Below are 21,556 nucleotides of genomic sequence, written 5' to 3'. Positions count from 1 at the left end.
CAAACCTGGCAGCCGCGCTTCTGACTCTCAGGGCGGTCAGAGCGCGGCGTGCGGGGCTGAGGTTGCCTTCCCCCCCCCGGCAGGGGGCGAACCCGGCAGCCGTGCTTCTGACTGTCAGGGCAGTCAGAGCGCAGTGCGCGGGGCTGTGAGGTCAGGCCCCCCAGGCAGGGGGTGAACCCGGAAACCGCCCCCCACCGCTTGCCCGCGGGCTGCACAGTGGGCCCACGCGGGCCACGTGTTGTGCAGGCCTGCTCTAGAGTTATGTTTGGGGTTATTGTCTGTAGTGGGGGCTGTACTGGGAGATTTATTGGCAAATGATGGGCATGTGCTGCCATGAGGGGCTATGTATATTTGGAGTTATTGTGAACGCTGGTTGTGGTGTTGTGTGGGTGGTTGTGTTAATTTGTGTCTAGGAGGATTGTGCTGGGAGAGTTGTGTCAGTTTGTGTGGGTGGCCATATGAGAACTGGTGGTTCTAACAAACTTTACAACTACTCCCTCAGACACGAGACATTGAGCCCACTGAGGGGGAAGTTATGTGAAGGTCTTGAATCCACTACCCAATGCAAACAGCATGTTGTAATGTTTTTAGCACATGATTATGCAAACTTATGCAGAGAGAAGCATATTCCACTGTACATGGCTTTTACAGATTTAACAAAAGCCTTTGACATGGTTAGTCAGTCAGGGCTTTACATAGTTCTGAAGAAGGTTGGTTGTACACCTATATTGCTAAACCTTGTGAAATCCTTACACAATGGCATGAAGGCAACCGTAATGTATGAAAACCAGGAATCTGACTCATTTAACATCAACAATGGAGTGAAGCAGGGTTGGATACTGGCTCCTACATTATTTAATATTTACTTCTCATTCCTGCTTTGGTATGGGTTCTGTGATGTTTGAGAGGTGTCTGTCTTAGCACCAGAGATGACATAGGTTTGTTTAACATGTCAAGGATCAGAGCTAAGACGATGGTGAAGGAGATCACCATAAGGGACCTGTTGTTTACAGATGATGCAGCCGCTGTGGCTCACAGTGTTGATGCCCTACAACGTCTTGTTACCAAGTTCTCTGATTCATGAAAAAAAATTGTCTAGCAATAAGCTTGAAGAAGACTCATGAAGCAAGGCTCTTCAGAACCAGTTCCGGATATCACCTTAGATGGTATTCGTCTAGATGTTGTTGACCAGTTTTGCTACCTTGGCTCTGCTGTTACTGGCAATGTAGATCTTGATGCTTAGCTCACTAGTAGAATCAGCAAAGCAGACAGGAACTTTGGTCTTTTGCAAGACAGAGCCTGGAATAATAACAAATTGTCAACTAAAAGGAAAATCTCTGTTTATGAGATGTATTTTATCCACTCTTCTGTATGGCTCAGAAAATGGATGACTTATACCAAACATACCAAAAGTCTAAACAGCTTTCGTATCAGATGCTTGCGTAAAATTCTTTGAATAAGATGGCAAGACAAGGTGACAAATGTGGAAGTGTTAAAATCATGCTCATATGTCATTCATGGAAATGTTGATTAGTAAGAAAAGACTCAGGTGGCTCGGACATGTCAAGCAAATGCCGGGATCCCTAAGAGTGTGCTGTACTCTGAAGCTCGCAAAGGGTCTAGAAAGAGAGGCAGACGACTGCGCAGATTTCAGGATGCTTGCAAAGATGACTTCGTATCCTTTGGCATCTCTATGGATGATTGGGAAAGGAGTGCAGAATGCTGCTTTGGTTGGTGGAGCCAGCTTGTAGATGGAGCGAGGTGTTGCAAGTCAGACTGGATCAAGCTTTGTGGTGACCGGCATCAGAGGAGGAAAGAATCTGCTGCTTGGATTCAGAGCATTGCTAGTGCCTGCATGTGCCCTACCTGTGGATGGACTGTCACTCGCGCATCAAACTCAGCAGCCATCAAAGAATTCATTGGCACATACACCGTGCTCTGTAAAGAGCGACAATGCCATTGACTTGATGCAAACTTTTGGAAAATTTATAGAGGAGGAGGAATGACTGTATTCCCTGGGGCTGAGGAAGTCGTTAACATTTAGAACAGATAGTTTAAAGGCAAGAACTTTCCTGGCTTCTCTCATCCTTGCCCTTATAAGTAAATCATTGGGTTTATCTCAACAGCACTCACTTGATTACAAAAAAAGAAAAACAGTGGCCAGGAAACAGTTAATTTGTGTTCACTATAAGGCCTGATTCTGGTGCATGCTCAGTGGTCCCAACTCCGATTCACTTAAGTGGGGTAGGGGGGCCCAGCAGATGGTATTCAGGGTGGCTAATTTGTGATGCCGTCTGGATAGCCATGGCTGTGCTGCTATTTTTAGTGCAGTAGTTCTAATTGAACTAGCGTGGGTATGTCTACCTGTAATGGAAATTATACTCTCAGCTGCAGTGTAGACTTACCCTTGGAGAGAAGGATATCACATGCAGAAAACGGCCAATTATTTTGTGCCATGTCTTTCAGTGTTAAATACACACCTCTTAGTAAATTGTGTAGGATTAAGATATATCCTCTTCAGATGGATAAAATGCATGACGAGCTTAGGATCTGACCTTACAAGCATTTGTGCATGTGAACTTTACTCATGGAATTCATTGGGGCTGCTCCCATGTGCGTTTGCAGCATTGAGCCCTTAGTGTATATATTTATAACACTGTAATCTTATCAATTCTGTGCGCATCTATTCATGTAATTTTTAATCTGTTTATTCCATTTCCTTGTATTACCTTCTGCTATGATGAGTCTCCATACTTTGTTTAAATCCCCTTTTCCGTTGTCTGCATGAGGCAGGGTCATGCAGTATGAATTTGACTTATTGAAGATAACAAGTCAAATTCGGCACTAATGTAAGAGTGTGCTACTTCAATTGACTTACAAGGGAGTTAAGGACGCAGTCTCTGCGGCTGTGTTTTCAAGAACAGGCCTTTTGCAATGAGGCATTGTAGCCCAATGGATGGGGCAGGGACTCGTGAGACTTGAGTTCTATTCCCATCTCAGCTATTGCCTCAGTACATGACTTTGGGCAAGTCACTTAAACTGAATCTTTTAAATTTTGTGTGCCTCAATTTTTGGTGTCTAACCTGAGAAAACTAGATCGATTTAACCCCTGCACCCTCCACTGTAACTGATGCTGACTGCCTTGTGGAAGGAGCTCTGATTTGGGATCTTTCTAAATCATGCTCTTTTTTCCTTCCAGAAATCACTTTTGTGGCTGCCACATTATCAGGGGAAAGGGGGCATTACTTTACTTTTTTCTTTAATGGAGATATCCCATCTCCTAGAACTGGAGGAGACCTTGAAAGGTCATTGAGTCCAGCCCCCTGTCTGCACTAGCAGGACCAAGTACTGATTTTGCCCCAGATCCCCAAGTGGCCCCCTCAAGGATTGAACTCTCAACCCTGGGTTTAGCAGGCCAACGCTCAAACCACTGAGCTATCCCTCCCCCCCACTGACACACCCTTGAGCCATGCCAATCTCCAGAGATGCTTTCAGTGCTTTCTCTCACACTCACAAGACTTGTGCTGTGTGCAGTCCATCTATAGGCAGGGAGCCCTTTCCCCTTCCTCTCCAATGTCCAAGTTTCAGAGTCCATGGTGTGTGGAGGTTGCTGTTGCTCCCAATGTGGATGCTGCAAAGATCTGATTTATTCCATGCACCCTGGCTGATTTGTGAAAAGAGTTCCAGAGATCTGGGCTTTCCAAAGTCTGCTTCTTTTTGTTCCCCATGTGAAGAAGGGGAAGAGAGGCTGCTGGGCTCAGTGCCCTAGGTTGAGTCCCTTTAGTCATAGTGGAAGGCCCTGCACCCTCAGCTGTAACTGGTGCTGATTGCCTTGATTTGGGATCATTCTGGAGCAGGCTCTGGTTTCCTTCCAGAAATCCCCTGGGAATATACTGCAGTGGAATGGTAATGTTCAGTCATTTCACACTCTCTGGAATCTTCGCTGTAGGGAGGATTATTCGGATTGTTTGACACTATCTTCTCTTTCAGTTATACCACAAGGAGATTATTCTGTGCAAGAATCTTAGGCTGTATCTACACTAGCACTTTTGTCAGTATAACTTCTGTCACTCAGGGGTGTGAAAAAACACAGCCCAGAGCGACGTAAGTTACACTGGTAGAAGCACCAGTGCGGACAGCGCTATGTTGGCAGGAGATGCTACTGCCACTTATTGGGGCTGGTTTAATTATGTCGACAGGAGAGCTCTCTCCCATCAGCACAGAGCAGCTACACTGGCAGCTGCATTGGTACAGCTGTGCTGCTGCAAGCTCTGTCATGTAGACATGGCCTTAGTTTTGCTACCAGGAACATTAGCTCCTCCTTGTTTTCTTCAGCTTCTCCTGACTGGAGAAGTGCTCCTAATTAAATTCACGAAGACCAGTCAGCTGCCTTGCTGTTTCATTCTTTTTCTGACTGTTGATGCCATTTTGATTTTCCTCCAATGACTGATTTTTCACAGACAAATATTAAACTTGATTCTTGGTCCCACGATGATCTTAGAACAATGCTTTATAACTTCTTTAGATACATTTATATGACTTATGCAATGAGTAAAAACAGTTTTCTTTTTTTATGATTCCTTTTCCAAATGTGAAGAAAATTTACTGCAAGATGTAGACTTTATGGTCTGTCTAGTGAAGCTGTTAAAAAGAGAGACTGCAGTAAATAACTAATTGATGTAATAATGTATTACTCCAAGATCTGCATATTGTGGGGCATGAAATTAAAATGATGAGGTGTGGGATTTCGGTGCTTTTTTGTTGTTTGATTTTACGTAATATTTACGCTTCCATTGAAAGAGACAGTTTTGCACTTCTCTTGCCTTCTTTCTAAGATCAAGGATACATGAGCTTAATATGTGGGTATTTCCTCTGGCAGGAGACTATATCCTACCCTTGCATAGGAAATGATTTTGTGATCTCTACTTATTAATGTTGTTTATTATTTGTATTATCATTGCATCTACCATGATCCACTTATGTTGTTAAGTGTGCATGGAAGAGGGAACAACTATAAATTAAGAAAATGTAAAAGCCACTTAGCTTATTAGACACTAACAGCCTTGTGCTGCAAGATGCTGAGCAACCTCAAGTCCCTTTGACTACCTTGCAAGTTGAGGAACTCAGCAGCTGGCAGGATCAAACTCAAATCACATACTTCACTTTTATTTGAAACTACCCAACTAATACATTGTAGGGATAGAGAGAGAACTATATTTTTGAAGTACAATTGAGAAATGATGTTCCTAGAAAGTCTGCTTTGAAATAGATGGATACTTTACTAGCTTATAAGTGGGCATTCACCTGTATGGCACAGCCTGAACCTCGGCAGAATACCAAAATTGCACTGAAGTGGTATAGTCTCCCAGATCTGTCTCAGAAGGAGATTAGGGTTTCCCTAGGCTCTGGGGATGTGAATGAAACAGACTCATGTCTGCCCTGTCAATGTAATCAGAACAGGTCCATAATTCATGGAAAGGGCTTTTTAAGTAACATGCTTCGAAAAAGATACTCTGAGAGGGGACAGTCTTGGGAGAGAAATATATAATTGCATACTGTTTTTAAAGCACTCAGATAATGTGATGATGGTCACTAATTTAAGAATCAGGATAGATTGATTGCAGAATCAAAACCCCCCAAATAATTTGAAGCCATAATTATTACGTTACTACATTGTCATCTCTTTGGAACATTAGACTTGGAATGTCTTTGAAAATATGTAGGAACTTAAAGAATGCATTTAGAAAGAGAACATTTATGTTTTTAAAGTGAGTTGTAGGGGGTGCATGCACCAAAAGCATTACAGGACTGTTTTGAAGTTTTGCTGCTTAAAATGAATTACACTCAGTAGTGAGATAATGGAACAAATACACCCCATAGCAATGCTAGCCTTCCAGTTGTGTGTTTGGATTATCCTCAGACATTTATGTCTTACAGGCTCTGAGTTATATAAAAGCTATGGGCCAAATCATACCCTATGTTGCACAGGTGTCTTAGAAGGCAAATGGAGCATCTTACTCTCCTTCCACCCAGCAACATCCACCCAGTAGGGCAGGATTCCAGCTCAGTGCTCATGAGAGCACTAGACGGGGGATCAGGCTGCTGTGCCTGCTGGCACTGCACAGCCCCAGTGGATCGTGGTCTGCTGGCAAGGGAGTGTGGCTTGGCAATATGTGTGCAGCATACTTCTACTGGGAATGCAAGCAGTTCCTTTTAAAAAGACAGCAGTGTATGCCTCACCACAGGTTTTGTACCCATCTGTTCCCTCCATTGCCCCGACCCATCCTGGCGGAATGTCTCTAGGTAACGAAGCCTGCACTGCTCCTATCATGTGGCTCCAGAAAGCTAAGACAGGGTATAACCCTAGGGTCATTTGGTCTGCAAGGTCAATATTTAGCAGTGCGTTAAGGAATAATGTTGTCTGAGCAACAGCTTCTGTCACAGCAGCTCTTTAGGGAGGTATTCTCAGCCTTAATCTCATTTACCTACTTTCTTGACATTATTTTAGAAGCTTAAAACCAAACACTGATTTTGGATCAGGTTTATTTTTCCTCCCATTTTGTAACCTTTTCTTAGGTGATAGGCATCCTGGTACTCCCTAATACGCATGGGCACATGATCCTGCTCATGCCCTGCTCTGGAAACCTGTGGGCACTCTGTCCATGCACCACTTTAAGGAACAGTGTTTGAAACGGTATTCTGTTTGCAGAGATGGCAATTCTGAATGTATTATGCTTACATAATAGTATAGGACATATTAAAGGTTAATATAGTCAAAGCTCTGAGCTTTTCCACTACCCAGCTTTAAAAGAAAAATCAAGCAGGTGTCTAAACCAGTGGAATGATATTGATGTTACTTGAAATTTACATGCTGGGTGAATTGTTCTAACCAAATTTGTAATATTTTACCGAGATTTCTTATTAATAGTCCATAATTTGTAGTTTGACAGTGTGTTTGTAAATAAATCTGATTATTAGCGAGTATTTTATCATAGATTTGATTTGGGAATTGTCCTTTCCAGATGATCAAAATATGGTTGCTTCCTTGAGGTTGCTAAGCAGACTTTAGTAAAATCACTGTCTGTGTCTTAGAGCTAGTCTACACTGGCAATGCTAAAGCGCTTTACCTGACAGCGCTTTACCTGACAGCGCTTTAACGTGGCCAGTGCTCTAAAAAAACCACCTCCACGAGCAGCGTAGCTACCAGCGCTGGGAGCGCGGCTCCCAGCGCTGGTGCACTGTCTATACTGGCGCTTTACAATGCTGAAACTTGCAGCGCTCAGGGGGGTGTTTTTTCACACCCCTGAGCGAGAAAGTTGCAACGCTGTAAAGTGCCAGTGTAGACAAGCCCTTAGTTTGTTTGTTTTGAGCTGTAGCCCCTGAGTAATCCAGGGGTCTGGAAATTAAATTAATCTGTTACAAAGTACAAAGATGCAGGGTCTGATTCTCCATTCTGTTACAACAGTTTGAAGTCATTGGAGTTACACTAGCATAAAATACTCAAAAACCAGTGGGAGAACACTTTAACCTGTCTGGTCATTCAGTGACAGACCTGCGGGTGGCTATATTACAACAGAAAAACTTCAAAAACAGACTCCAAAGAGAGACTGCAGAGCTGGAATTGATATGCAAACTAGACACAATCAACTCCGGTTTGAATAAGGACTGGGAATGGCTGAGCCATTACAAACGTTGACTATCTCCCCTTGTAAGTATTCTCACACTTCTTAACTGTCTGTACTGGGCTAGCTTGATTATCACTTCAAAAGTTTTTTTTCTCTTAATTAATTGGCCTCTCAGAGTTGGTAAGACAACTCCCACCTGTTTATGCTCTCTGTATGTGTGTATATAGATCTCCTCAATATATGTTCCATTCTATATGCATCCGAAGAAGTGGGCTGTAGTCCACGAAAGCTTATGCTCTAATAAATTTGTTAGTCTCGAAGGTGCCACAAGTACTCCTGTTCTTCTTTTTGCGGATACAGACTAACACAGCTGCTACTCTGAAAACTAGCATAAAACTGGCACAGTGGAGTGAAGAATCAGACCACAGTCTTTAATTAGCCAACGAAAAATGATGGATTATAAATTCATTGTTGTTTTGTTTTTAGGCTCACAGCGCGCCTCTTCTGTTGCTGCTTCACGACTGGAACAGGCCATGTCTGAAGTAACTATGCAGAATACTGCCCTGAGGCAAGGACCTATGCAACTATGGACAACCCTTGAACAAATCTGGCTACAAGCTGGTATGTCTCAGTGTTTTAGCAATTAGTCACCGTGCAGAACTTAAAAAACAGAATGAAAGTAACAAATTCTAGAGCCATTTGCAAATATTCCACTATGGGTGAGCTTTTTTAAGTGAATTTATTCCTCTGAGGTCCTTCTTCAGGGCTGACTCTGATCCCACCGTTTATTATGATAAGATTCCCATTGGCTAATGCGGGAGAAGGATGAGTTTCTTTCTCTGTACATTTTTTGTGAGTTAAAGTACCATTCTTGTAAGGCTAACCAGATCACTCTTGTTTGTGGAATTCAGAGGAATCAACTTATCCTGCTATTTGAGAGTCTTGAGGTTACATAGAATGAAATAAACATTGTTGGGGCAGATTCTCAAATGTTATAAATTGTCATAGCTCCATTGACTTTAGTTTTCTGTATGTGATATGTATTTGTTATATTAAATACACCAGACCTGATACTTGAGTATCAGGATTTTTTCAACTTTTGTATCTCCATTCATCCTTTAACATACAGAAAACTCTTCAGGCTTCACACTGAGAAGTGTTTTTAAAAGAATGTATTTTATTAGTGGAGGCAGTCTGATCCTTTTTTGCTGCTACTTACAGGGGAACTCAGCAAAAACATGTATTGAATATTCTTTCTACCAGGGACAGCTCAATCTTTGCCAAGTCTTAAGTGAAAATTATTAAACATGCATGAAAAAATCCCCACTTCATTTTCCCTTTCCTTGCTTGAATATAAGAACATAAGAATTGCCATTCTGGGTCAGACCAAAAGTCCATCTAGCCCAATATCCTGTCTTCCGACAGTGGCCACTGCCAGGTGTCCCAGAGGGAATGAACAGAACAGGTAACCATCAAGTGATTCATCCTCTGTAACCCTTTCCCAGCTTCTGGCAAACAGAGGCTAGGGACACAATCCCTGCCCATCCTGGCTAATAGCCACTGATGGAGCTATCCTCCCTGAACTTATCTAGTTATAACATCCTCAATCTCTTGAGGATAGATAGTTCCTTGTCTTGTGGAGAACCCTCAGCTTCTTTATGGTGGGGTTCAAGGGTGGGACATATTTATGCTTTTTGTAAATGGAGGGATAGGAATAAGCTAGACTTGCATAACATTTTACCTAAGGTGTAAAGAGCTCATGAAAGGAGAGAGAGGGCTAAGAAATCCACAAGTTGGGGTTGATCTCAGGACTCATGAATGGTTTATATATAAGGTTGCCAACTTTCTGATTGCAGAAAACTGAACACCCTTGCCTGACCCCTGACCCACTCCTTCCCCAAGGCCGGGTCCCTGCCCTGCTGCTTCTCTGAAGCCCCAGCCCCGCTCACGCCATCCCCCTTTCCTCCGTCGCTTGCTCTCCCCAACCCTTGCTCATTTGCTCATTTTCACCGGGCAGGGGTAAGGGTGCAGCTCTGGAATAGGACCAGGGATGAGGGATTTGGGATGCAGGAGGGGGCTCCGGACTGGGGCCAAGGGGTTCAGAGTGTGGGAGGGGATGAGTGTTCCAGCTAGGAGTGCGGGTTCTGGCGTGGTGCCAGGGATGAGGGGTTCAGGGTGTGGGGAGGGTCTCCAGGGTAGGGCAGGGGGTTGGAGTGCAGGAGGGGGTGAGGGCTCTGGTTGGGGGTGTGGACTCTGGGGTGGGGCCAGGATGAGGGATTTAGGGTGTAGGAGGGGGCTCTGGGCCAAGAGGTTCGGAGTGTGGAAGGAGGAGAGGGCTCCGACTGGGGGTGTGGGTGTGACACCCTGCACCCCAATATTCACCGCTGTCATGTAATTAGGATGTATTTTGTACATAGTATGCCTTGTGAGGAATCATTCTAAAAGTCTTGATCTGCTAGACATTAATATCTCGTTGGATTGTATGTGCTATCGTCATATGTTAAGTTATTAAGTTTGGCTATGTATGTGTTACTGAAACCTGTTGTGAAACTTTAGTGAGAAAACTGTCCAGGTTGCTGGCTGCTAGCGGTTACAGATAAGCAAAGTACAGACCTCACTCTAGAGTGCCTAGGAAGATGTGTCCTAGAGAGAAGCCCAGAGGAAGTTGATGGAGTTCTAGAGACTGATGCGGCGGATTAGGGTTCCATGGGCTCTGTAGTTGGCAAGCCCAACTCAAAAGAGGGAGGAGGGTGTAGTGCCTACCAGTGAAAGGACTGTTCTGGCTGTTAGCTGTGAGTCCTGAACAGGGGATAGATCCCACTCTAGAGAGCACAAGGGTGTGTGTCTTAGAGGTGGCTCAGAGGAGGAAATAGAGAAGGAATTTGGGGGAGTACAGGAGTGTCTCCTCACTAATTACAGGGAAGGGTTTTCCCAGGACAGATTTGCTGGGTCGGCATCTGTGCTCCCAGGCACCCAACCTGGCTCAGGTTTTAAGAGGAAACTGTGTAACTGACCTCCCAAAGGGGAGCAGTCATACAATTAACCTCTTGGGATCAGAGAGAGGAGTGGCAGAGGGTACCCCAATCCAGGGTACCCAAATCCCACTTTTGCAAAATGCTGTTCCTGATGTACTTGTGAAAACTAACTCTGTCTCTTTAAGACAGGATGAGAATCCTATTAAAGACTTGAGTGCAAATGAAAATGCTAATAACCCACCTGAGAAAGGGAGGAGGAAGCAATCACCAGGGCGGGTGGGTAAAATCTACCAAACAGCTAAGGAAAAGCTTCTGAAAGATCACAGCCTCTAGAAGAGGGTGGGGAAAGTCCCAATTCTTGGAGTAAGAATTACAAAGAAACCCTAGGAGGAGGAAGGGATTTTTTGCATGGGCATAGCCCTGGAGATGGAATGCAGCCCTACAGGGGGCCGGCCAGTGCCACGCTAGATCCTCTTACATTCTTACCTCTCCAAAGCCCCAAAGACATATATGAACTGAGAACCTTCACTAAAGGGAAAGAAAGACCAGTAGTCGAACACATAATATGGTTCAGGAAGGGGTTGAAAAACATGATGGGTATTGAACAAACCGGACTGTCTAAATAGAAGGCGTGGTATGATAAACATACCTGGAAACACCCAAGCAACCTTAATTCTGGCACCACAGTCCAATCTTCCCTTCATATCTAAAGTTTTATCCTGTAAACCCTCACTATACTGCACAATAAAAAGATTACAAGATGAGGCCACTAAATTATAGGATGTTATATTTGTGTCAGGGGCTTCAGAAACTTCACAAACAATGGAGGTAGACATCTTAAAAGTTAAAATCCATTGCATTGGTAGATTGGCCATACCAATCATCTTCTCCCATCTCATCTGCATCATACTTATTGGAAGGGATTAAGCAGTCTGTAGTGTATGTAATCTTAAATCTGAGAGTGATCTAGCTTTATGCGTTTACTTACTTATGGGTAAACAAAGAGCTATTGCATCTATTTGTATGAATGGTGACCTCGGTTGCATCAGTCATTTACATATCACATTCTTGGGAGTCTTAAACCCCTAAAGTAGATAGAGATGTGGGATGAAATCCTAGTAAAAGTTGCATTGATTTCAGTGGAGTCAGGATTTCACCCATGGTGCCATTCATAAAGAATAAGAATCAGTTAATTAATTGTTAAAAGTATTCTGCTTTTGACAGTATGTGGCCAAAAGAGGGGTTGGAGTTAGCTCAACAAATGTCTAATAGGCATTACAACAGACCAGAATTTGTGTTTACTGATTACATGAAACTGCTGCTTATGAATGGGAGAGACTTTATCAAAGATTTGTTTAAAAGGAAACTAGTAAGGCTGATTGGGCCTTACAGACAGAAAATAGGGGTGTAGTGTTAATGAATAACTGTCAACACATTTATACGTATCTACAGTGGCACTATGGAGACCAAAAGTCAAACTAGTTGAGTTTCAGGCTTCTTGCAGCCAAATATTTTGGATCCCTTCCTTCTTCACACCCACTCCCTCCAAAGATAAAAAGGTCGTATGTTACATTCCATGGAATAAGGCATTACTGGACTGGGGATGAGGAGAGCTGGGTTTCATTATTCCCCACCCTGCCAGTGACTCTCCATATGATCTTGGATGAGTGACCTAACTTCTTTGGACCTCAGTTTACCTGTTTCTGAAAGGAGGAGCCTGCTTAGCTACCCTTGTGAAAGGCTTTGAGATTTGTGGATTAGAAATGCTATACAAGTGCTAAAAGTGTTCTTGTTTTGTTGTTGTTAATATTAATTTCTTTGAGAGAAGATTCATAAATCAGTGGCTAAACTAAGCACTGTTTTCCCACTCCTCCTCATTATAATAAGCTTGTAGCGAACAGAGGCAGATTAAGATTTATTAGGGCTCTGGCCTGGATTTATTGGGCCCCCCCCACACCCATTGCCATGGGGCCGTGCCCCTTGCTCCTCCTCTCCCCTGAGGCCCCACCCCCTGGCCAGGACAGAAGCCGGAGCTGAGCTGTGGTAAGAGCCGCAGCAGCTGCCCAGGGAGCCCGGGTTACTAAGGGGAGCCCAAGGGCACCGGAACCTTTGTAAAAGTGGGGGGGGGGCCAAGGCCAAAGTGGTGGAGGAATCCCCCCCCATTGCCCCTGGGCCCTGCTGCCTCCCCCACCTCCCCCCACTATTGCCCCAAGCTCCCTTCCATGGCCTCGCATCCCAGGCCCATCCTGCTCCTTGCCTCTTGACCACAGCGCCCCCCTGACCATGGCTCCCACCCGTGAGGCCGGCCCTGTGTTCACCTTATTTCCAAACTCCATTGCCTTCATGGATTGGCATCAGGATACACATGCCAAAATTAAAACTCCCAGGCTCAGAGTGGAGCAAGATCTAAACAGCAGGCTATTAGCATTAAGATTTACATTCCTCCTCTAGTGGCCAAGATTAATGGTCTGGGTATATTAGGATGCACTCCACAGGGCCATAATGACAAGATTCACATTAGAGAGACAAGTTAGGTGATGTACTATCTTTTATTGGACCAGCTTCTGTTAGTGAGAGAAACAAGCTTTCAAGCTTACAGATTTTAAGAAGAGCTCTGCATAAGCTTGTCTCTCTCACCAACAGAAGTTGCTCCAATAAAAAATATTACCTCACCCATCTTGTCTCTCTAATATCCTAGGACCAATAGGCTACAACACTGCATACAGATATGAAGGATTCACCTTAACAGCCCAGAGTGACTACCACACCAGGGCACTATTTTCAGAATTCATATTTCTAGCATAATATCATCATTACACCAGGGCACCAGCACTACCAGCACTGAGAGATAAATATAGCAAGATGTGAGTACCAAAAATTCACAGTACAAGCACACTGGGATCCACACAGCAGGATAGCAGTGTCAGAATGCATGGTCACAATATAGTGGGGATGCACTCAATCCCTGAGTGTAATGGTTCAGCTAAATACAAGGGCACCTGCAAACAGCTGTACTAACAGCACAATCTACGCTATTGGCCCAGTAGAAGTTGCATGTCAGGGTACTATTTCACAGTCCCAGTGCAATGGGATCCAGGCACCAGATCTTTAGTAGCAGAATTTGTACTCCCAGAATAGTGGGATGGAATTATAGAAGTTAGAGAAGAAAAAGCCCTCTGTGATCATCTTGTCTTGGTCTGTCTCTCTGCCAATGCATGGATGTTTTGTCCAGTCTCCTTTGAAAAATCCCAAGCCTTGGGGGTTCCAGCTGTTCCTTTGGGAGACTGTTCCACAGCCTGAGATAGACATGGCACTACCATGTTAACTTTGAGTTGGGCTGGTTCCTCTGAGACATGTTAGTGCATGCTGAAGGCTGCTCTTACTTTTATGCCAGGTACGTACAACCTCAAGGGACTAGAAATAGCTGGAGCACGTGTTTAATTTCATCCTGTTACTCAGAGTACTGGTTTGTGCAGAGCAGGGTAACAGTCCCAGGAGTCACCTTCCCAGCAGTCTGAGAGCCACACGCCAGCCCCAGCCAACAGGGATCCTCACCTGCACAGTCTTGGGGGAAGGGGTCTGTTTCACCAGAGGGTGCAGGAAGAAGGATGTCATGCCCTGGGCTCTGGAGAGAGGATGTATATGGGGAGTGGTGCAGGCATGCTTGGCTTCTTGCAGGCAGTTTAAACCGCAACAGGAAGGTGTCCTGGGAAGAGAGGAGGCCCTGGCAAGTAGGGGGCTTCTCTGTGGGAGCCCATGGGATGGGAAGGATCCCAGATTGGGGACTGGATGTGTCCAGGAGATCCTGGTCTGCAGAGGGGCAGGGGGATCCCAGGCTCTGGGGGCAGGTGTCCCAGGGGATAGTGGGCTCAAGTGTAGTGGTGCACCATGTGGGGCGGGCACAGGGGGAGACAGGGCAGACGCTGCAGGAGCCCCCAGGATCAGCTCACTGCACTAACGCCCCTGCAGTCAGCACCGCAGCTGCCGCAGGGGGAAGAGCCCAGGGGAGCTGCAGCCCCAGCACCGCCCGGCACAGAGCAAGAGAGCAGGTGCCTGGGAGCAGCCACCATCCAGCAGCACTGTGGAGCAAGCTGCCAGACGGCCTGGGCACTAAGGACACCAGAGTCTGCTGGGACGGGGCTTGGATAAGCTGCGGATTTAACGCTCCCTAAAGGGCAACGAGAGCTGAGGTGGGGCCCCGGGGGCAGGTGCATCCCTTCCATAAGTGTAGTTTAACTGCTATATTTAGGGGGTGGGGCAGTGTGTGTGTGCTGAAGTCAGTTCTCCTGAGTCACTGGCTCTCTCCCCCGACCTGGAGTGATACCTGGGCTGCTGGTGCTGCGGGGCACAGCTTAATGGCGGTGGGGGGCTGCTATGGGACAACCTGAGTGCGGGAGCTGTGGCCACTCAGGCAATTCAGACACACAGTGCCTCTCTGCACCCCATCCCCCTGCCCCTCCCCCTTCCTCCTCCTTCTCTCCCCCCGCTTCTTCCCCCAGCCATTCCCCTTCTCTTCCCCCTTCTTCTTCTCCCACACTCCCTCCCTTCCCCCATTCTCCTCCTCTCTCCCCCCCCCCCCCGCACTGCAGGCTGAGCAGAGCAGCTCGGTGCTCGCAGAAATTGGGGGTGGGGGACAGTCGCATGTGACCCCCCCCCACATGCCTCTCCCCTGTTTGAGAAGGGCAATGCCTCTCCAACTACGTCCATCCCCTCCCTGGCTCCCGATACTGCAACTCCCACCGCTGAGCCAGGCTCCCTCTACCGGAACGGGACTCATCTGCCACCTGCGGATCTAGGGTTGGGAATTGCAGCCACACACAGAGCCTGCCGGCCCTGGCTGAACAGGGGCTGGCGCTGTTGATGTGGCACTCCCTGCTCTCACCCACCCCAAAGGCAGGTTTCTTTTGTTAAAAGTGGAGGGGCCATGACACCCCCCCCCCCAGGTACCAGAGCCCCTGGGCCCCCAAACCCTCCAGGTGTCCTGGGTGGCATACCCTGGTGGGCAGGGATACAGGCCAGGAGCTGCTCTCAGGCATCCCAGTCTCCCAACTGGGGCAGGAGGAAGGTCCAAGGCTCCCTACAACGACCCAGGCTCCCTGTATGGCTCTGGCCCACCTCCAGCTTCTGGCCTAGCCAGGGGCGGGGCCTCAGGGGGTAAAGGAGGAGCAGGGGGTGGGGCCATTGTTCTGGCAGTCCTGAGGGCCCCCAAATTGGTCAGGGCCCCAGGCACAGGCCTGAGTGTTTATCGGCTACTGGTAGCAAAGCACTCATCTGTTCTAGACACTAACAGGATGCAGCTGAGCATGCCCCATTGTTAGCATTGACAGCACCAGACATCTGCTCTGTGTTCCTTTATAGCCATTATAGTTCTCATGCTCTTTCATATCCCCTGGCATGAAAACTAATGGTACTGATTGATCAAGTTAGAAGTCTGTGTGAATATGTGAGAGAGAAAAAGAGAGGGACTTATAAAACAAGCTCTGATTCTTGTCTGCATGAGGCCCTTCTTGTAGCCCTCTAGTTGCTAAAGAGGCCCAAAAGCCAACACATACAGCCACAACAGAATAACCCCGGCTTAGTGAGATTGTTAGATAGGAAATACATGGAGGAATGACTCCTATGAAACCCCCTATCTGCAGTTGGGTTAGGAGGTATGGCCAAGACCCCCCTGTGCTCCAGCTATTTCTAGTCCCTTGAGGTTGTACGTACCTGGCATAAAAGTAAGAGCAGCCTTCAGCATGCACTAACATGTCTCAGAGGAACCAGCCCAGTGCACAACACTTGCGCACTCCTTGGCTGCAGCTGGAGATCAAGGGCATGTTGAGTATAAAAATAGTTACTACTTTTCATGCCCTTTGTTGAGGACACTATCCTGCACTTGTGAAGAGAGGGACCTAATCTTTCCATCTATGACTTTTCTGATCCTATGATAAGAGAGAAGACAAAGCACCAGTATCAAATAGGTTCAGCTATTACTACTAATTATAGTTCTCTGTACACATAGTATATAGTACTTCTGAAAACTACCACGAAGGAAAGGCAGGTGGACTCCCACTTGAAGTCTTTTACCCATATTAATATGTGCCTTACTAAAACAGTCCTTTTCTTCATAATAGACTACAATGTCATTAACCAAAGTAAACAACTATGGGACTAATAGATCCTAAATACCACCTCATGCTCCATAATGCAAACCATCCTCAACTCCTCAGATACAGTGGACCTGTCTACCACTAGAGTAAACTCATCTGTGCAGGTGACAGAGCTTTCTTGGGGTTCAGTCCAAGACTGTGGTCCTGCAAAAACTAAGAACTAACCCAAACCTCACCACCGTCCGCTCCAAGTGCATAGAGCAGTTTTTCACCCTTGCCTTCGCTAACAAGCACATAAAGACATCAAACATAATAGCCCTCAGATTATATGAGGAAAATGATTAGGAGGCACATGACCTAATGTATTCAATGCTTTTTTTGCCTTGGTCTTCACAAATAAGATCAGCTCCCAGACTGCTGGACTGGGCAGCACAGTATGGGGAGGAAATGACCAGCCCTCCGTGGAGAAAGAAGTGGTTCGGGACTATTTAGAAAAACTGGATGAGCACAAATCCATGGGGCCAGATGCGCTGCATCTGAGGGTGCTAAAGGAGTTGGCGGATGGGATTGCGGAGCCATTGGCCATCATCTTTGAAAACTCATGGCCATCGGGGGAGGTCCCGGATGACTGGGAAAAGGCTAATGTAGTGCCCATCTTTAAAAAAGGAAAGGAGGAGGATCCAGGGAACTACAGGCCAGTCAGCCTCACCTCAGTCCCTGGAAAAATCATGGAGTAGGTCCTCAAGGAATCAATTATGAAACACTTAGAGGAGAGGAAAGTGATCAGGAATAGTCAGCATGGATTCACCAAGGGGAAGTTGTGCCTGACTAACCTAATTGCCTTCTATGACGAGATAACTGGCTCTGTGGATGAGGGGAAAGCAGTGGATGTGTTATTCCTTGACTTTAGCAAAGCTTTTGATACGGTCTCCCACAGTATTCTTGCCGCCAAGTTAAAGAAGTATGGGCTGGATGAATGGACTGTAAGGTGGATAGAAAGCTGGCTAGATCATCGGGCTCAACGGGTAGTGATCAATGGCTCCGTGTCTAGTTGGCAGCCAGTTTCAAGCGGAGTGCCCCAAGGGTCGGTCCTGGGGCCGGTTTTGTTTAATATCTTTATTAATGATCTGGAGGATGGTGTGGACTGCACTCTCAGCAAGTTTGCAAATGACACTAAACTGGGAGGCATGGTAGATACACTGGAGGGTAGGGATCAGATACAGAGGGACCTAGACAAATTAGAGGATTGGGCCAAAAAAACCCTGATGAGGTTCAACAAGGACAAGTGCAGAGTCCTGCACTTAGGACGGAAGAATCCTATGCACTGCTACAGACTAGGGACCGAATGGCTAGGTAGCAGTTCTGCAGAAAAGGACCTAGAGGTCACAGTGGACGAGAAGCTGGATATGAGTCAACAGTGTGCTCTTGTTGCCAAGAAGGCTAACGGCATTTTGGGCTGTATAAGTAGGGGCATTGCCTATAGATCGAGGATGGCTTTTGTTTCAGAGTGAAACATGTTATCACAGAAAAGTAATATTTTAAAACTTTCAAATATCTTTGTTCTGTAGAGCTATTTCTTCTCTGAACTTTGTGGTTTTGATGCTGGCTACTAATAACTGTGTGCCTTATCTGCGTACTAGCTTTTGAATACTGCAAGCCCATCTTAATAAGCAGAGCTCTGTTACTTCAACCTGTGTTGCTATATTATTTTATGCTTTTCTTTTGACTACAGTGTCCACTTTGCTTGCCATTACTAACACTCTTAATCTGATAATTAGCTTCTTGCTTAACCCAGTACTTTACCAAATATGGCTACTCACAGCAAAGTAGCTCTTGTAATTTGATATAGGATTGGCTAGATGCCTGCTAAACACAATATACAAATTTTAGCAGGTAGATCTCCAGCTGACTTTTTGTTCAGAGGTACACTTAAAAAGAAATTATTAGGAGAATTATTCCACCCCCATCAGAATGTGGTGGGTTTGGGAGAGCCACTTTCTATCTCAGTAAACATGTCAGAAATTTACTGTTTACAAATATTACAGTGAATATGCCATAAATGTGAAGAGAGCTAATGCAGAATGGCACAGTTAGCTAATGGAAAACATCTTCCCCCTGGAGTTATCTACAGTAAAAGGTTTTTCTTCCTGCACAAAATGCTTTTAATTTTATTTATTATGGGCCAATTCCTGGGAAACAAGAGCTACGTTAGAGGAGATGGGCTTTGTTTGCTCACGTTTTATATGCTTTCCCTCCTTAGTTTGCAATAACCCTAAGCCCCCTCAAACATTGCTTTGTTACTGAAGTTATTTCAGATTTGTAAGATTTCTTTACCAGCTTTGGTGAGATCTCTAGGATCAGCCATAGTAGTATTTACTCTCAGAGCATGGAACGTTTAATAGGAGGCATGGGTTACATTTCATCTTGAATCTGCATGGCAGGAGCAATAATATGAGGTGCCCTTGTTCCCTGTGAAATATTACTGGTGAAGGAGAGAAGCCATCACTGGTATCACTGGTATCATTGGTATCACTAGGTCTTCCAGTTTAGCAGACCCTGCTCCAGTCTCTCCGGCATAGGCCAAGCTTCTGTTTAGAAAGGAGCCTGAGCTAAACCTCAAATGCAAACACCTCTGAACCATGGGGATGGTTGAGTTCATCTCTGTCCTGCCATTGCCTCCATCCAGTTTCTCTTGTAAATGGCCCAGAGAAACCAAAAGGACTCTTCACCTCATAGTCAGTTCTGCACATTATGGATTTCTTTCACCTTCCTCTGAGTCATCAGATTTTGGTCACTGCCAAAAGCAGGATACTGGACTTTGTGGACCGGTAATCTGATAGAAGGTGGCAAATCCTATGTGCCTGTACTTTTACCAAAACCCAGCCCCTAGAAAGAAGGCAAAAGAACATTAAAATTACATAAACTACATAATCTTCAGGGTGCACCAATAAAAGGTACAGTAATAGCTTGGTGCCTTGCAGATGATGGCTAAAGAGAGTTCCAGAGTTAGGGCCATATCCTCAGAGGTATAGACCACCTGCAACTCCCAGTTGGTCAGCATCTCTCAGGATCAGGGCCTTAGATGGGAATAAGGTACACATACAAAGCACTTACGAAAAAAGCAGGACATTTTCACATGCCAGATATGAAAACACTCATGATCATAGGACCATGGGAATTGTCATACAGGATCAGACCAGTGGTACAGCCAGGGCCGACAAGGGAGGGGCGGGGGGGGGGGGGGGGGAGAAGCTGGTACAAGTTACCGGGACCTGGCAGTCCGGAAGGGGGCCCGGCTTCTCCCCCTCCCACTCCCAGCCCTTTATTGGGGCCTGGCGGTCTGGAAGGGGGCCCGGCTTTCCCAGCTTCCCCCCCTTCTCGTCAGCCCTGTTTAGCCAGTCCACCCTTGCTGGGGGGCCCGACAAAAATTTTTCACCGGGACCCGAACCCGCTCCCGGCGGCCCTGGGTACAGCCAGTCCAGTGTCCTGTCTTTGACAGCAGCAACTACCAGATGTTTTTTGCACCTTCCCCTGAAGCCTTATAATAAAATAAATTTTTTAAAAAACCCTGCCCATGGGAGAAATTTTTTCCTGCCATCAGTTAGTGTTTGGCTTCTGCCCTACATCATGACAGTTTATATTCTGTGTACATTTTTACCTTGTATAATGTAACTGTGGATGTTCTTATCCATATAAATGTCCGATCTTTCTTAGAACCATTTTAAGCTCTTAGCCTTAATGATGTCTTTTAGCAGTGAGTTCCACAGGTTAATTATGTTATGATTAAAAAAGTAGTTACAATTTAAAAGTAATTGGATGTCCCTGGCCTTAGTAGTGGATTTGGACCACTGAACTGCCCCGGCTTGGGGGAGTTAGCCAAAAAATCTTCATAATGTGTGGACATGTGGCCCTCGACCATCCTTGCCCTGCCTCCCTCCTGCCATGGAGCAGTGCTTCAATGTAGGCAAGTTGTGCAGGGCTTCTCCATGCAGATTGCCCTTGGCTGCCCCCACACAGCAGGATTTTGGCAGCTCTGTTGCTTTTGGGATCTTATGTGTATACACTCTGGTCAGTGTGTGTGCTACGCCGTGCTGATCCACAGAGTCTGTGTGTTACAGCCCCCGGATACAGATACATTTTGAGCTCAAGCTGTAGTGACTGATGCTTTTGGCTCTGGAGGTCCCCAGTACAACCTGCGATATGTCGGCCAAAATGACAGTCATTATGTGCTCACTTAAAGGATTTGCCCCTGAGTTTAATATGGCTCTTTGGTACATTTTGCAATCATTTGTTTGGAATGAGCCATAGTATGTGGTTCCCAAACTTTTTTCCCCAAGGACCCCTTTGGCGTCTAATTGTCCTGGACCCCTTTCGTTTGCATTACTATCAGAATGTACCCACCAGCATGGGAACGCCCCCGCCAACGTGACCTCTCACGCACAGTGCGTGTGAGCTCATGCTGTGCTGAGGATGCCATTTTGAGAACAAAATGGCATCCTCCATGCAGCAAAAGTGCCAGAACACTGTTCTGGCACATTCCAGCCCTGGCTTATGGGACGGATCATAAGAATATAAGAACAGGCATACTGGGTCAGAGCAAAGGTCCATCTAGCCCAGTATCCCGTCTTCCGACAGTGGCCAATGCCAGGTGCCCCAGAGGGAATGAATAGAACAGGTAATCACCAAGTGATCCATCCCCCAGTGCCCATTCCCAGTTTCTGGCAAACAGTTCTTTTGTGAACCTGTTATAGTCTTGGCCTTTACAACATCCTCTGGCAAAGAGTTCCACAGTTTGACTATGTGTTGTGTGAAGAAATACTTCCTTTTGTTTGTTTTAAATCTGCTGCCTATTCATTTCATTTGG

At 45.9% G+C, this 21,556-nt stretch overlaps 1 protein-coding gene across 1 annotated transcript in view; it reads left to right on the top strand.

Moving 5' to 3' along the window:
* The window catches only part of TTC7A (tetratricopeptide repeat domain 7A), a 304,003-nt gene that overhangs the window by 196,509 nt on the left and 85,938 nt on the right, over positions 1-21,556 (top strand). The window contains exon 18 of the mRNA XM_054022426.1: positions 8,112-8,246. Within this exon, the coding sequence (XP_053878401.1) occupies positions 8,112-8,246 (135 nt within the window). The remainder of the gene's footprint in view (positions 1-8,111; positions 8,247-21,556) is intronic.

This window comes from Malaclemys terrapin, chromosome 3 (genome assembly GCF_027887155.1).
Source record: "Malaclemys terrapin pileata isolate rMalTer1 chromosome 3, rMalTer1.hap1, whole genome shotgun sequence".
Lineage (NCBI taxonomy): Eukaryota > Metazoa > Chordata > Testudines > Emydidae > Malaclemys > Malaclemys terrapin.
This window is presented reverse-complemented; position numbering and strand designations above follow the sequence as displayed.